The sequence below is a fragment of the Solanum dulcamara genome, chromosome 4, assembly GCF_947179165.1.
Source record: "Solanum dulcamara chromosome 4, daSolDulc1.2, whole genome shotgun sequence".
Lineage (NCBI taxonomy): Eukaryota > Viridiplantae > Streptophyta > Magnoliopsida > Solanales > Solanaceae > Solanum > Solanum dulcamara.
This window is the reverse complement of record NC_077240.1, coordinates 25,623,545-25,639,568: the sequence shown is the minus strand read 5'-3', so window position 1 is coordinate 25,639,568 and position 16,024 is coordinate 25,623,545. Positions and strand designations below refer to the sequence as shown.

At 34.7% G+C, this 16,024-nt stretch overlaps 1 protein-coding gene across 3 annotated transcripts; it reads left to right on the top strand.

Annotated features, from left to right (window-relative positions):
* Positions 1–2,845: 2,845 nt before the first annotated feature.
* Positions 2,846–14,279, top strand: LOC129887104 (DEAD-box ATP-dependent RNA helicase 24). Of its 3 annotated transcripts, none has more exons than XM_055962060.1 (6): positions 2,848–3,727; positions 9,169–10,397; positions 12,626–12,665; positions 12,885–13,284; positions 13,381–13,444; positions 13,676–14,279. In XM_055962060.1, exons 1-5 carry the CDS (start codon positions 3,124–3,126, stop codon positions 13,430–13,432), a joined length of 2,325 nt encoding a protein of 774 aa, XP_055818035.1. In that variant the 5' UTR covers positions 2,848–3,123; the 3' UTR covers positions 13,433–13,444; positions 13,676–14,279. The 3 variants fall into 3 exon arrangements, with proteins under 3 accessions (XP_055818037.1, XP_055818035.1, XP_055818036.1); XM_055962061.1 differs by having other exon boundaries at positions 13,381–13,475; XM_055962062.1 differs by lacking the exons at positions 12,626–12,665; positions 13,381–13,444; positions 13,676–14,279 and having other exon boundaries at positions 2,846–3,727; positions 12,885–13,102.
* Positions 14,280–16,024: the final 1,745 nt, after the last annotated feature.

Here is a 16,024-nt window from a genome sequence, read left to right as displayed (position 1 = left end):
ACTTATTTAGCCCTTATCACAAAATATATCCGTTCTTTACTTAACACATCATGAAAAATCCAAATTTGAGATACTCTTATTTTTACCTATTAAGGCATTAAAATCATTAACGTAACACCTCACAAAATCTACTTTAAGGATTCGAACAATTCGTCCTAAGCATATCAACTTGAATTAGGTGATAGCCTACTTGTTCATGTGATACTCATCTTTTATAAAGTTTCCATATAAGTTGTTCAATCTTTCGTACGTATAGTAGTAAGCCAGATTAAGATTTCGCTTGGAACCACCAATGGGTCTGAGTGCCAACCACATTTAAGTTGTAGGCTCGGGATGTGACAATAAACAACCTTTTCATTTTCATTATCATTATCAAGAACAACATTACTATTACTATCACTATCACCACAATCCATACAAATAGATTGCTTTCAATTAATTTCTCATTGGTTCTAGTCTTTAAATCCTATGGAATTTCTAAACATCGCATCCAACATTACTATTCCAAAGTTAAATTATAAAATCAGCAACACATAATAATTGAAACTAGCTATAATATTTGGCTTAGGCTATTTGTAAAGCCAGTTCGAATTTTTATGCTTATAATAGATCTAACATGCTATCCCTTCCAATTTTGCGATGTAAAATATATCACTAATCAAGTCTAAGAGATTATTAAATCACAACCTACCTTGAAGAGGTATTGCTGACCCAATTTCCTTGCAGCTTTGCTTCTGATTGACTTGGTGAAAATTCAGAGGAAGACTTTGAAAAGCTTTTGCAAGGGGTATTTCTCTCCCTTTTCTGTTGAGTTCTTTTTTCTCAAAATAAGTCTTAGGATATTCCTAGGAGGAGTCTTCACGAAAATAAAATAAAACCCTTGAAAGCAACATAAAAAAATAAAACAGATTTCAGTTTAGCGGATTTTTGCTATAGCGAGATATCTTTGCTAGAGCAAAGACTGTCGACCAGTCAAGTTTGACTTGACGAACAATGATTTAATTCAATCTATTTGAAAATTTTCAAAGTATTTGATTTTCCATCGCCCTTTTTAGATAACGATGAAATTGGTCATTGCATATTGTATATATTGATAATTCGATTATTTACTAAATTCACATCTTGTTATATTTATTATATATGTCAATGAGTCACATTTCATTGGATTTCAAAAAGCTCTCATCCGGGAGAAATATATTACTTAAAATTTTATAATAAATTATATCAAAAAATAAATTTTTATTCTAATTTATAAATTGAGAATTTGACAAGTAATATATATAAATTATTTTAAAAATATTTAGACATGAAAAATCACATCGTTTAATACATCAAGAATTAAAGTCACTTGACCCAAATAAAGATTCAATTTGACCTTATAAATATAGTAATAAATTTATTAGTGTCGGAATATTATAACTTAGTATGATTGGGACATTAAAATTTGATATTTAAGATAATTCGCATTAAGTTTAGTAGTAATTCTTTCTAGTAAAAAGACGTTGAACTCCTACTCCAAATTAAAAAAAAATGATATCAACCACATATTCAAATATAATTAAAAGTGGATATAAAATTTAAATTTTATGTGTTTAATTTTTAAAATTCTTAGAATAGAACCTATTATATATATTTTTAAAAATATTATGAATTTATATCCATTATTTATTACATAATTTTTGTGAAGTTTTATACAATATATAAGATTTATGGTTTGTGTCTTGTGTGGAAAACACTGTAAGTCACATGAATTATTAATACTCTATCTTTGCTCTTACAAATAAACATAGTTATTTATGAAGTAAAGTGAAAATGTGTTTGGTTGAGATAAACATTACACTTTATAATTTGTATGGTTATTACAAATTATTTCATAATGTATTTTATTACATTGTATTATATTCGACTGTATTATTTCAATAAATATAATATTTGAATAAAATGATAAATTGCATTGTTCTTTATCGTTATTAATGTCACACATTAATAATTTAAATGATAAATCTACAAGAAGGTAGAACTAATGTGAAAATATAGGATGAGTGATAAAATAAAATTATAAAATAATAAGTAAATATAAGATGAGAAGAAAATATTAAAATAACGATATGATCACACTAAATTAATCATTACACATAATGTACTTTTTGTCGTTACCTTGTGATAGATTTAAACGACATGATATGATAAAATTTAAGTAACAATCAATGAACGATTGTTGTATTTAAACTAACATGACAGTACGACACAATATAACAGGTAACAACCATCCAAACAAGGTGTAAACATAACATGAATAATGTATAGTTTTATAGTGGCACTAAAAAGGCTCTCTAATTAGACTAACTTTCCTATCATATATACTAAATTCTTCTATACTTTTAAATAATTATATACCTTCTCTCTTTCTCTCGCTCTCTCTCTCCATCTTTGTCTCTCTCGTCTTTCTGCTCTTCCCCTTCACTCTCTCCCACTTTCTCTATATATTCCCTCTTTCTGCTCTCCCTCACTCTCTCCCATCTTTCCCTTTTTTTTTATTCGGTGATATGTGTATCAATACATATCTTGATTTCAGATATATATATTTTTGATATTAGATACATGTATTTATATGCACAAATAAATATTTAATATCAAATACATTAATTAAATACATAGTATGCAATTGATATTAAAAATACCAAATGAAATTAATTTTAAATATGCAAATATATAAAATTAATACTGAATACACTGATACATAAAAAAATTCGAAATACATAAGGTGAGCAATAATTAGAAAAACTGTTGTTTCAGCACGTAAACAATATTGTATTTTGGGTTGTCTCATACATAAATATCCCCACCAAAAAGATTATCAAAAAGAAAGGGAAAACCAAAATAAAATAGCCCGTGGGCCTACCTTAGTTCAGTCGCCGTTCCCCGCTGCTCATATTAGCTTCCGTTTAGCGGCAAAAAATTCAGGCGTTTTAGAAGTAAAACGATGATAAGCAGGAGGGTTTAGATTTTAGAATTTGGCTAGCTCTCTCTGCTCGGACTGAATTTTGTTAGGAAACATCATATCTGTATATTCAGTTTTTTAGGGCTCAGTAAACTAGGGTTTGAACATTGAACCATCCGGATATGTCGAAGAGAAAATTCGGATTCGAAGGATTTGGGATTAATCGGCAAACGACGTACAACTTCGAGCGGAATCAAGCTCCTCAGAGACTGTACGTCCCGCCATCCTCACGTTCTGGAGGTAGCCATGATAATTACGAAGATACCGACTTAGATAACATTGAGTACGATGAACACGACGCTGTCGGAGGGAAAACCGATGATGGAGGCGGAGGAGGTGGGGAGGATGATGAAATTGATCCACTTGATGCGTTTATGGAAGGGATTCATGAAGAAATGAAGGCTGCACCACCTCCTAAGCCGAAAGAGAAGTTGGACAAGTATAAGGATGATGTAGACGATGATCCAATGGAAAGTTTTCTGAGAGCAAAGAAGGATGTAGGGTTACAATTGGCTGCTGATGCTCTTCACGCTGGTTATAATTCCGACGAGGAGGTGTATGCTGCAGCAAAGGCTGTTGATGCAGGATTAGTTGAGTATGACTCCGACGATAATCCTATTGTTGTTGATAAAAAGAAGATTGAGCCTATTCCTGCTCTGGATCATAGTGAGGTTGACTATGAGCCTTTCAACAAGGATTTTTATGAGGAGAAGCCTTCTATTTCAGGTACACTGTGTTCTGCTTGACGATTTCTCCTCTTGATCTAGTTTACTTGTGGTCCATAATTGAACTTCGTTCTTTTGTTGGTTAGGATGACATAATGTGCTCTGAAAAAACAAATTTTAGATAAGAACAAGATGTAAAAAACTAGAGGCGAATTCATGATTCTAAGTTAGTGGGTGCAGAAATTCTGGATTTGCACTCACGGGTTTGAAAAATAAAAGTATAAAGGTGTGAATAAGCCAGCAAAACAGTAGTATTTAGTATATAGGTACATCAAGTTTGATTTTTGGGACTGAAGTCCCTAATTCCACTATTCTAGCACTTCCTTTTTTTTTTTTAAAAAAAATTATAGTGAAACGACGATGTCATGGGCAATGGGCTAGTGTCTGTTTTGGAAATTATTTGGGAAAAAATAACAAAAGCTAAATGTAAAATATAAGTTAATTCGTCAGATTCGAACCCTGAACCAGCGGTGCATTTGGAAGGCCCTATTCCACTGAGCTACGCTTTGTTTCTTGTTCAGGGTGTTCCAAATTAATATATGTACGTAAATACTGAAAATATACCTCCTACTTTTAGCAGCACTTGCAAACTCAGGATAAATACAAAATTTCTTACATAACTATATGTAAAGTTCAAGCAGAGGACAATGTGCGGCTTCACGAGTGCCTGCATATTGCATCTGCCTATGGGGAGAATTGAGCCTACCTCATGATCTGTCAGTCCTGGTGGTTTTTTAGAACTTTTTATAAATAATGGCTTCTAGTACTCCATGTGAAGATTAATTGTTATAAAAACGAAAAAGGGTTATACTTTTGGTTTAAATATACCCTTCATGTTATACTTTTGGTCTAAATATACCCCTCCCATTATACTTCGACACAAATTTACCTTTGATTTTGACGGAGCAACACGCGACAAGCTCAATCATCAAATGGCCGATGTAATCCCCAATTTTGAATACATGATTTCTTTAGAAACTCACCCATTGAACCCATTTCCGACCCATTCCCTCTCCTTTTGAGTTGTTTTCTTTTCTTTTTCATCTTCTTCTTCTCTTTTTAGTTACCATGAAATTTCCAAAAGTGAGGTTACTCTTATATTTGATTTCACATCCTCTTATGTCTCTGATACTTGAGAAGGTGTGCAAATAATTGAAATCTACCCGTTCTTATTCATAACGAAGATCTCTATTAGGATATGAACTCTTCCAATTTTGGAACAGATAATGCTTATATATGTTTAGAAATTCCATAGGAATCATGTATTAATTTGCTCTGTATGTAGACATGATTTTTTTTAGTAATAAAATAAGCTCACATTGAGAAGGCTTTTATAGGCTGTGAGAAATATTGGAGAAGAATATTATTGAATTATTTATCTATATTATTACACCGACCCCCTATTTATAGATACTACAATACAATCCTTTACCAAGTAGGATACTATTTACTATTTCTATTTCTATCAATATTCCTATTTCTATTCCTACTCTAAGTAGGATTGTATATACCTAATCATATTCTAACACTCTCCCTCAAGCTAGTGCATACAAGTCATATGCCCCTAGCTTGTCACAAATTTAATTAATATGAGGACCATGAGAAGCTTGGTGAGATATCTGCAAGTTGATCACTCGACTTCACAAAATTGACTGTCAATCTCAATGTGCGTTGTCTTCTCATGAAATATTGTATTTGATACATAATGCCAGTCAATCTCAATATGCTTAGTTTTCTCTTGAAATACTGGATTTGGGGCATAATGTCGATAAGACACAGAGTGATAAATTCCCGAACTGCAGTGTTGAACTTTCCAACAAAGCTTGAGAAGACTATTTTAGACAATAGAGTGACTTACACAATCAACATACAAGACTACCAAACTCCCCTTGAGCAACAAAATAAGGTGGTTGCTATACATAGACTTCTTCCTCGAGATAATCATGGAGAAAAACATTCTTAATGTTCAACTGATTAAAAGTTCAATCACGACAACCATAGATAGATAAAGGAACATATGTTAGTTTAGTCACGGGAAAGAAAATATCACTCTAATCTAGCCCAAATATCTGAGTATATCTTCTTCTTTTTTGGGCAAAAGTAATCATAAAACTGGCCGGAACATGATCATGCGCCGGATTATTAGATTTGATGGCTGAAAGTAGTCATAATCTGAGAAATAAAATTATATGGGTATGGTTGGAATGATGGCATGACCATATTGAGAAAGAGAATGATATGGGTAGGGTTGAAATGATGGCAGACCCTACTGAAAAATAGAAATTATATGAGTAGGGTCGGAATGATGGCACGACCCTACACAAATAAGAAAGTAGTCACCGAAAAGATGGCACGATGCTATGCAAATCGAATATAAAAAAGTAGTCACCGAAAAGATGGCACGGTGCTACACAAATCGGATATGAGAAAGTAATCACCGAAAAGATGGCATGATGCTACACAAATAAGATATGAAAGAGTAGTCATTGGAATGATGCACGGTGCTACACAAATTAGATATGAAAAAATAGTCACCGGAAAGATACACGGTGACCATGACTTTTGCTAACATAATAATTGGCCAGACGGGCGGCATATATGGATAATAGCCGCCCGCTGACAGCGGGAGCTCTTTGATTCTCTACCAAGATCGTGGAAGCTCTAATACCATGTGAGAAATATTGGAGAAGAATATTATTGAATTGTGTATCTATATTATTACACAGACCCGCTATTTACAGATACTACAATACAATTCTTTACCAAGTAGGATACTATTTACTATTTCTATTCCTATTAATATTCCTACTCTAAGTAGGATTGCATATACCTAATCATATTCTAACATAGTTATTAGGAAATAATTGAGAAATGATTATTGTAGCGAGAGAAAGTATAGTCGAATTGGTTCAAAAAGTTAGTGGAGACAAAAAACATTAGGTGATTCTTCATATTTGTCCTACCCTCGGTGGACAGAGTTACATGATACTTATTGCTGGTGGGAGGTGGCAGATATTCCGTGGATTTAGTCGAGGTGCGCGAAAGCTGGCTCGGACACCACGGTCATCAAAAATAATAAAAAATAAAAATATATTGTGAACTGAAGAAGTAATTTACTCCCTAAGTGCCATTTTTATGTCGTCCTAATTAAAAATATATGTTCCTTAATATTTTTCATTTCACAAAATCAATGCATAAATGACACTATTTTTCCTATTTTTCCCTTGAGAGTTATTAGCCTTAAAGTATACATTTGACCAACATAGAAAAATTAAGTAATTAATTTATGTTCATTGGTCAAATTAATTAATCAAAATAAATTAATTCATGTTCGTTTATCGAAAACTTGACTTCAAGAGAACGCTAAATAAGAGTACAATAATAAACTCACCTAGTTTCTTAAGGGGCGTGAAACCTAAAATGGTGACAACTAAATAGGAACGGAGGGAGTGTAACGATAGGTTACTCATGAGTGCTGAAATTGTCATTTGATGGTATTACTTTTATCGTTTATTGATTTTCGTGTTCAGAAGTATGATAGTCTTATGCTTGCTTGGAGCTGAAGTTTCTAGAGAACCCAATGCTAATTCGAAATTTTCATGGTGATTGAAAAGAGAAGAATTAGAAGAAGATGAAAAGAAAACAACTCAAAAGAGAGGGAATGGGTTATACGGGTGTGTTTCTGAAGAAATCAAATATTTAAAATTGGGGGTTACATCGGCCATTTGATTATGAGCTTGCCACGTGTCCCTCCGTCAAAATTAAGGGCATATTTGTGCCAAAGTATAACCGGAGGGGTATATTTAGACCAAAAGAATAGCACAAGGGATATATTTAGACCAAAAGTATAACAAGTGGTATCTCTATGTCAAAAAAGGAAAAAAACTTTTTCAAAAAAAGTATAACGATCGGTATATTTGACCCTTGTTATGAAAATTGTATTGTGGGTGGTTTTAGTTTTTTGGTAGTAAATGTTGGCACTTCACGAAGATATGCTGTTTTTAGTTTCTTTTGGAGCCAGATACAGTTTTTGGTTCATATGGGGGATAGGGTTGTACTAAGCCCTAACGTTTCCCTGGTGCTTTGGTCCCTAGTTTAAACATTAAAATGATGAATCCATTTTAGAAATGTTGTGTTGGGGACTCTTGTAAATTTTCTTTTTTTAATTTTATTTAAGCATTGTCTCTATTGATCATTGATGTGCAAAACGTTACAATTTGAGCTTGGCACCACAAGCTTTGTATATGATCATTGAGCTGAGACTATGCAACTAGTCCTATCCAAAAAGTTAGCTTTACAGTAGAAGTTAAGGTGGTTCATATATAATAAAGGAGTGCTTAGTCTTTTTGTTCCTGAAAGATGGGTAATTCTATTTATCCATTGATGAGACCCTTCACTTGCTGAGGCAGATTAGACAGGGAGTTGAACACCTGGCTTTCATTATAACCATGGCTTAGTGATGCCAGCTTATCAGTAGGTTTATTAGCTTCCCTAAAGCAGTGGTTGATATTGAAGCCATGAACTTCAACTAAACTCTGAATGTCTTTGATGTAGCCGTCAATAGAACTACACTTCGAGTCGCTTTGATGTAGCTATCAATATTCCAAGGAGATTTCCGTTCACTTTTTACACATTTTGTGAGCAAAAGAGAGTCTGTTTCTACCATAGTCAACACTAGGTTCCTATAGTCATTTCAAGCCATAGAGCGTAGCTGCTGCCTCTGCCATGTTGCTGGTACCAGGGCCTAGGGTAATAGAGTATGCCCATAGAGCGATCCCCTGTCTATTTCTGATGAGTCCACCACCTCCACATATTCCTTGGATGCAACTTCCATCACTATTGAGTTTCACTAGCTGAGGAGGTTCTTTTCCATTTGACAATGGTGACACTTTTTTGTTGAAGTGTGGCATCACAGGATTGACAAAGACTTCTCCAGTTCTGCCCCAGATTAACTTTTCCAAATCTTCTCATTGTTACCTGCAAAATAGTGTACACAATATTAGTGATTGTTCTGTCTATGGAGGGTTTGATGGACTCAAATTTATTACTGCATCTTGCCCTCCATATTTCCCAACACATGTATGGAGTCGGTTGTAATTTGATTCTACTTGTATGGGGTTGGAGCTGAGCCCCAGTTCAGCATTATTTTATTGTTTCTCCTTGTATTCTTGTGCATTTTGAATGTAGGGTTGTTTAGTGCAGTCTATAAGGTTAAGCACCTCCACCCACGACCGGTAGGTCCTGGGTTCGAGTCACATTGGAGGGGAAGTGTGGAAACACTATAAATCCTCCAAAATGGGGGGTAAAAAAAGAAAAAAAAAAAAAAACTCTTTCACGGTGATTGCAAGCAGCCATTATTGTTTTGCTTGTTCTTCTTTGGATTGCACATTTATGTGTTATCAGTATCTTCTTTCACCCAGGTTAATGCTTTGCTTTATGCAGGTATGAGCGATCCGGAAGTTAATGAATATAGGACAAGCTTGGCCATTCGTGTATCAGGCTTTGATGTTCCAAGACCAATTAAGACATTTGAAGACTCTGGTTTTTCTGTTGAGTTGATGAAAGCTATCAGTAAACAGGGATATGAAAAGCCTACACCAATACAATGTCAAGCATTACCAATTGTGCTCTCTGGGAGAGATATTATTGGTATTGCTAAAACCGGGTCCGGTAAGACTGCTGCATTTGTGCTTCCTATGATTGTCCACATCATGGATCAGCCTGAACTTCAGAAAGAAGAAGGTCCCATTGGAGTTATTTGTGCACCCACTAGGGAATTAGCACATCAAATATTTGTGGAGGCAAAGAAATTCTCGAAATCGCATGGTATCCGCGTGTCTGCAGTTTATGGAGGAATGTCTAAATTGGATCAATACAAAGAGCTAAAGGCAGGGTGTGAGATTGTTGTTGCTACTCCAGGGAGGTTGATAGATATGATCAGAAAGAAGGCATTTACAATGTTGAGAGCAACTTATCTAGTGCTTGATGAGGCTGATCGGATGTTTGACCTTGGTTTCGAGCCTCAGATAAGGTCCATTGTTGGTCAAATTAGACCTGATCGCCAAACATTGCTCTTTTCAGCAACTATGCCCCGCAAAGTTGAAAAGCTTGCCAGAGAAATATTGACGGATCCTGTAAGAGTTACTGTGGGTGAGATTGGCACGGCTAATGAGGATATTACACAAATAGTTGAAGTGATTCCTTCGGATACTGAAAAATTGCCTTGGCTTCTGGAGAAGCTCCCTGGACTGATTGACAATGGTGATGTTCTTGTCTTTGCTTCGAAAAAGGCAACAGTGGATGAGATTGAATCCCAATTGGCTCAGAAGGGATTTAGAGTTGCAGCTCTCCATGGTGACAAGGATCAAGTTTCTCGCACAGAGACACTGCAAAAATTTAAATCTGGCATATATCATGTTCTCATCGCAACGGATGTTGCTGCTCGTGGTCTTGACATCAAATCACTTAAGTCAGTGGTGAACTATGACATAGCTAAAGATATGGACATGCATGTTCACAGAATTGGGAGGACAGGTCGTGCTGGTGACAAAGATGGAACGGCCTACACCCTTATTACTCATAAGGAAGCACGTTTTGCTGGTGAACTGGCAAACAGTTTGGTTGCTGCTGGTCAAACTGTATCTGTGGACCTAATGGAACTTGCTATGAAGGTACTTCTATATTTTTTTTTTGAAATGCTTGAAGCTTAGGATTCTATTTTCTTGTTTTAGCCTCTTAAATTTCACCTAGTGCATTACATTACATGATATTCACCACTTTCATTCATTGCCACTGCTTAGTTTGTGTTTGATTTCGTCATAAATGATAAAACTCAGCAGCGCCCTGTGTGCAAGTTTTCTTAAAGTAGCCGCCTAGACGACCTCCCCTCCCCTCCCCCCGCCACACACACAAAAAATGATTAAAGTAAAAGATGAACCAAGAAAAAGGGAAACATTTTCTCTTTTGAAGTCAAAATCTATAATGACATCCTTTTCGGAGATATTCTTTACTAGAAAACTATGATGCATAGCGTGAGAATGCTTATTTTTTCTTTTGGTGTCTGAAACGAAATATGAGTCCAAGGATGCAATGTTGTGGGCTTCTGGGATCCAATTGTCGCACAATCATGGGTTGCTAGGATTCATGTTGAAGTATACATGAAGTAAAAAAATTATAAGGTATTGCCTTTTCTCTCGGAACAGTTGAAGGATGGATCAGAGATGCTTTCACATGATGTGGAGATTACATAGTCATTGCAACACAAGAAGCCTCCAAACCTTTCTGTTTGGCTGAGCTTTATTGTAGACCTCTTAAAAAACCTAGCAGGAGCTTGAGATGCCAAGCTAATATATCAAATATTAAGTATTTTATTTATGGATGTGAATTGGAAAAATAGGATTATGTAAACCTCCATAGAATTGTTATTAGACTATGTAGTATCTCGAAGCACCTAGTAAGGTATGATATGTAGATTATATTGAGAAGTATCTAGAGACGGAAACCAAGGGTGCGACCTATTGGTCAATGAAGTAGTATGGGAACCATGAGGTCTCAAGTTCAAATCTCAGCAGGGCAAAGACACTACTCCCTCCGTCCTGACTTATGTGGCACTGTTTGACTTGCACAAAGTTTAAGAAAGAAAAGAAGACTTTTGAAATGTGTAGTCTAAAAGTAACCTTAGACATTTGTGTGGCTATGACTCATTTCATTAAGGCTAAAAGGGGAATTTTAAAGTTGTATTCTTTCTAATTATAGATAGGTGACATTCTTTTTGGGAGTTGGAACGGATTAAAAAGGATAGTGTGCCACATAAATTGGGCAGAGGGAGTATTTTATTTTCCGCTACTGCCGCATAGACTCCAATAGATCATAGGTCTTTTGAGATAAATTTTCATGTGATTTTAGGTCTGTGTCACACTTTTAACTCCTTCACTCGACGTCTTATTTATCCTCTCTGTGGGTGTTGGACCTTTTGACGAATGTGGTCATTTCTAATTTTATCTAATCATGTATAATATTATATCTGTCTTAACATCCACATTATTGCAACATTTATCTTTTGGATTTTAGATATGTAATATTTACTCCCATACAATGGTGCTAGTCTTACTACTTTTGTATACAACTTCCCTCTCATTTGGTAGGTATCCTTCCGTCATACAACAGATCGGCAGCACTTAACCAATTCAACCATCCCTTTTTGATTCTGTGTGAATTCCCTTTTTGATTCTACGTGAACCTCATTTATTATACTATTCTCTGGAACTTCAAGTCTATATATCTGAATAAAAAAAGACACCTCAATTCTGTCTGTACTGCACTCCAACTTCAATGTTCGTATGCTAAATAAATTTGCAGTATATTTGGTGTTTCTCTTATCCTTAAACTCTTACTATCTGGTGTGCTTCTCCACATTCCAAGCCTTTGGTTGACACCCTTGCTAATTTGTCGATTAGCATAATATTGTCTGCAAATGGCGCGCAAAGCGGGACTTCATCCTGTATAGAATGTCAGTTAGCTCATCCATAACATATAGGGTACATAACTACGGGTTCAATGCTGTTCCCTGGTGTAAAGTGTAAACCATGGTTGTGGAAATATTCTTTGTATTTCCTACTTCTGTTCCCACGTTGGATGATAAGGTCTTGAAGAAACTTTTGTAGTGTCTTCTTTCTTTTGGATGATTGCTCTTCTCTTTTGGTCTTTTGGATGATCTCTCTTTTGTTTTGATGATTGGTGAATTTCCTTACTTGATTAAGCACCTTCTGAGCACAGCATTATTTTAGACATTTATTATCATTTTTTGCTCCTCATTTTGTGCTTCTTATTTGGTTGTTGCTTAAAATACTTGGATCTTTTTCTGTTTGTATGATTAAATCTATTGTGTGTAAACTCTTAGGACGGAAGGTTTCGGTCCAAAAGGGATGCTAGGAAAGGAGGTAAGGATTTTATTCTTATTGTTGATCTTATTGAAGATTTTCCCCAAAGTAGTACATTTATGGGCACCGATGGTTCCATGTAGTAACTCTTGGGGATTTTGTTCTATGGATCCACCCTCCTTTTAACAACTGTAAAGCTTGGGAAGAAGGGAAGTGAGATTTCTTTAGATTCTTGATTACCTAACAAAATTATTAATGAGAATTTTATGCATTTTTCAGGTGGAAAAAGGGCCAAAGGAAGGGGAGGAGGAAACAATAAAGGTGTACGAGGTGTGGATTTTGGTCTAGGGATTGGATACAATCCTGAATCAAATAACCCTCCCCAGAGCGCTGTTCCAAGCCGTTCTGCAGCAGTTAATTCCCTGAGGACAGGCATGATGGCACAATTTAAAAATAGCTTTGTTGCTGCATCATCAAATTCTCAAAATCAAGGGGTGAATAACACAGCTGGCGCGTTTCCCAACAAGAAAATGGTCTTGCAAGGCTTCGTCTCTGGTGGGACTATAGGTGGAAATACTAATACTTCCCATATTAGTTCCACATTTACTGCTGCAACATCTGGGGCATATACTTCTAGTCAGCCAGCTAGAGATGGAGCTAACCAGAAAAGTTCAGAGAGGTGACTGTATCACCTTATCTTAATCTGGTTTCTCAATTAGTGTAAATTTAGTACTTGAACATTAAATTAATTTAAGTAATTTTTTCACCCTTGCAGTTCAAAGGAGAAGTCCAGAGAAAGACGGAGGCCTTCTGGTTGGGATCGTTGACTTGTTATTTAGGTATACTGGGATTATGAACTTGTTGGAAAATGTACTTTTCCTTTCAAATTAACCTTGATCTGTTTTTTTTTTTTTTTGGGGGGGGGGGGGGGGTTAATTCTTCTTCTTCTTCTTTTCTTCTTATGTGTTAAGTTATTGCACTGTTATTTTGTTTAGATTTGTCTACTTGTAGTCTCTGTCTAGTTAGTGTTTGATTCCTCTCCTATGATTTTTATTGATGCAATACTGTAGGATATACTTGGTTTACGCGTCACTCCCCATCCTGGTCTAAGTTGGCGCAACTTTTCTTTCAAACTCACCATTCTCATCGAGGAAATGAAGGGACGATTCATTGTTATATATCCATAACAAGTAGTGAGTATGCAAGTCCAATCAGATTGGCGTCCATTGCAGAGATGGCTTGGGAGGAAGTTGTGGTGCTTCTGAAATGGTTTGTGTAAAATGATCTTTATTGTTTAAGAGTGTAACTTATATGTAGCATTTGATTCTCTTGGTGCATCAAAATTGTTCCTGTAACTTTAATCCCTTTCTGGTCTTTAGAAAATTTTAACATAGGGCTCAAGTATTGAAGAGACTCGAGTGTAAATTATTCACTCCGTCTGCTGTTTCAATTGTACTATTAATTTTTGAGATTGGTAGATTATGTCGCAAGGACTGCCAAAGATTCTGCCTCGCCCATGTCAAATCCTCAGAAAACACTACTTTTGGAAAGATGAAATACGGCATGGGGAGGTGGTGTTTTGGAAGAGCCAAGCTACAGCTTATGGATGAAATCATTTTTGATTTGGTCGCTGTGTGTATTGCTTTTGCCCTTAAATATTCTGCTTCAAATTTATATATTTTTCGATTGGGTGAATAAATGCTGGTCTGTCGATGTGAATCTTCAAGTACAGTATAGAAAGCATACAAATTTCGATTGCTACTTATAAGATGGATACGGTAAAGCCATAAGCGATCTCAAGTGTTGTTATGACTATCAAACTGTAGATGGCGCATATGCTTTCTTCATGAAAATGTGGATCAATGGTGATAGGTACACTGCTTGATTCAATTTTTGGGAATTGATCATCTGTTTCGTGCTTAAGTAAGGAACTACAAGCTAAAATCGATGTTGATCATTCACATAGAGTAGACGGCTGCACAAGACCATCACTCTAAGAACTTTCATTTTAGTTTGCCATTTAGAGTTGAATGAAAGTTTTTCATTTAGAGTTGATATACCATGTGAGCAACTTTTGTAAAGGCGAGGGTATATGTGAGCAATTTTTGTAATGGTGGAGATATATATGAGCTATTTGTGTAATAGTAGGGGTATATATGAGTCGTTTTCATAACGAGGAGTATATCAACTCTAAATGACAAAGCTGAGGGGTGTATCAGAGCCTTTTCTCTTTTAAGAATAATACTCCCTCGCATCTTTTACTTTTTAGTCCGTCCAAAAAAGAATGCCACCTTACTATAATTGGAAACAATTTAAGTTTAAAATTTCATTTTTACCCTTAACGAAATGATTCTCAGCCACACAAATATCTAAGGAGTCATTTGGTGTGAGGTATAAGATATAATAATTTCGTGATAAAATGCAAGATTATTTTATCCTGCGTTTAGTTGGAAGTATTAGGTAATGCTTGGATTATTTATTCCACCATTTATACCTTAGTGATGGGATAAATTATCCCATATACTTGGTGGAATAGCTTATCCTAGGATAACTTATTTCAGGATGATTAATTCCAAGATAACTTATCCCAGAATAACTTGTTCCCAACTAAATGATCCCTAAGAATTGTTTTATACCACAAGTTTCAAAAATCTTTTTTTTAAAATACCTTGTCAAATCAAAGGGTACCACATAAATTGAGACAAATGGAGTCATAAATTTACACATATAGTTTATTTAGTTATGTTCGCGATCGGCAACAAATGTTTATATGAAGGTGTTTGATTGAATCCAAAATTAAGAATGCAATGAGGATTTTTTAAATTTATGATTTAAAATAAATCATATATATTTAGGCAAGTATAGATTATTCCGATTATCTGTTACTCTTTCAATTCACTTTCACTTTTACTTCTCTATTATATTAAATATATATTTTCTCACTTTTACTTGTTACTTTTTGTATATCAAGAAAAACACATTTTTTTCATGTTTTATCATCAATATTAATTTATTCACAGAATTATTTTTCATGATCTAAAGTTATACAACAATTAATATGAGTATTGTGATAAAACTCATATTAATTATTGTTTTATAAGGGGCATGCAGAAAAATTTAAAGTTGATAAGTAAAAGTGAACAAAAAGAGTATTTATTCTTAATTTTTGGTGTATTTTGAAGATGATAATCATCTAAAATAAATTACTCCGTCCATTTTAAATTTAATAGTCATTTTTGTTTTAAAAAATATTCCAAAATAATTATCATTTTAAGAAATTCAAAATTGAATTGGCAATTATTTTAACTGTAACCTTAACACCATCTAATTAATTATTTTTAATACTACTCTATTCTAAAAAATATAAAATTACTTAATTAGCTATATTTATCGTAAATAAATGGATGTCTATAGGAACC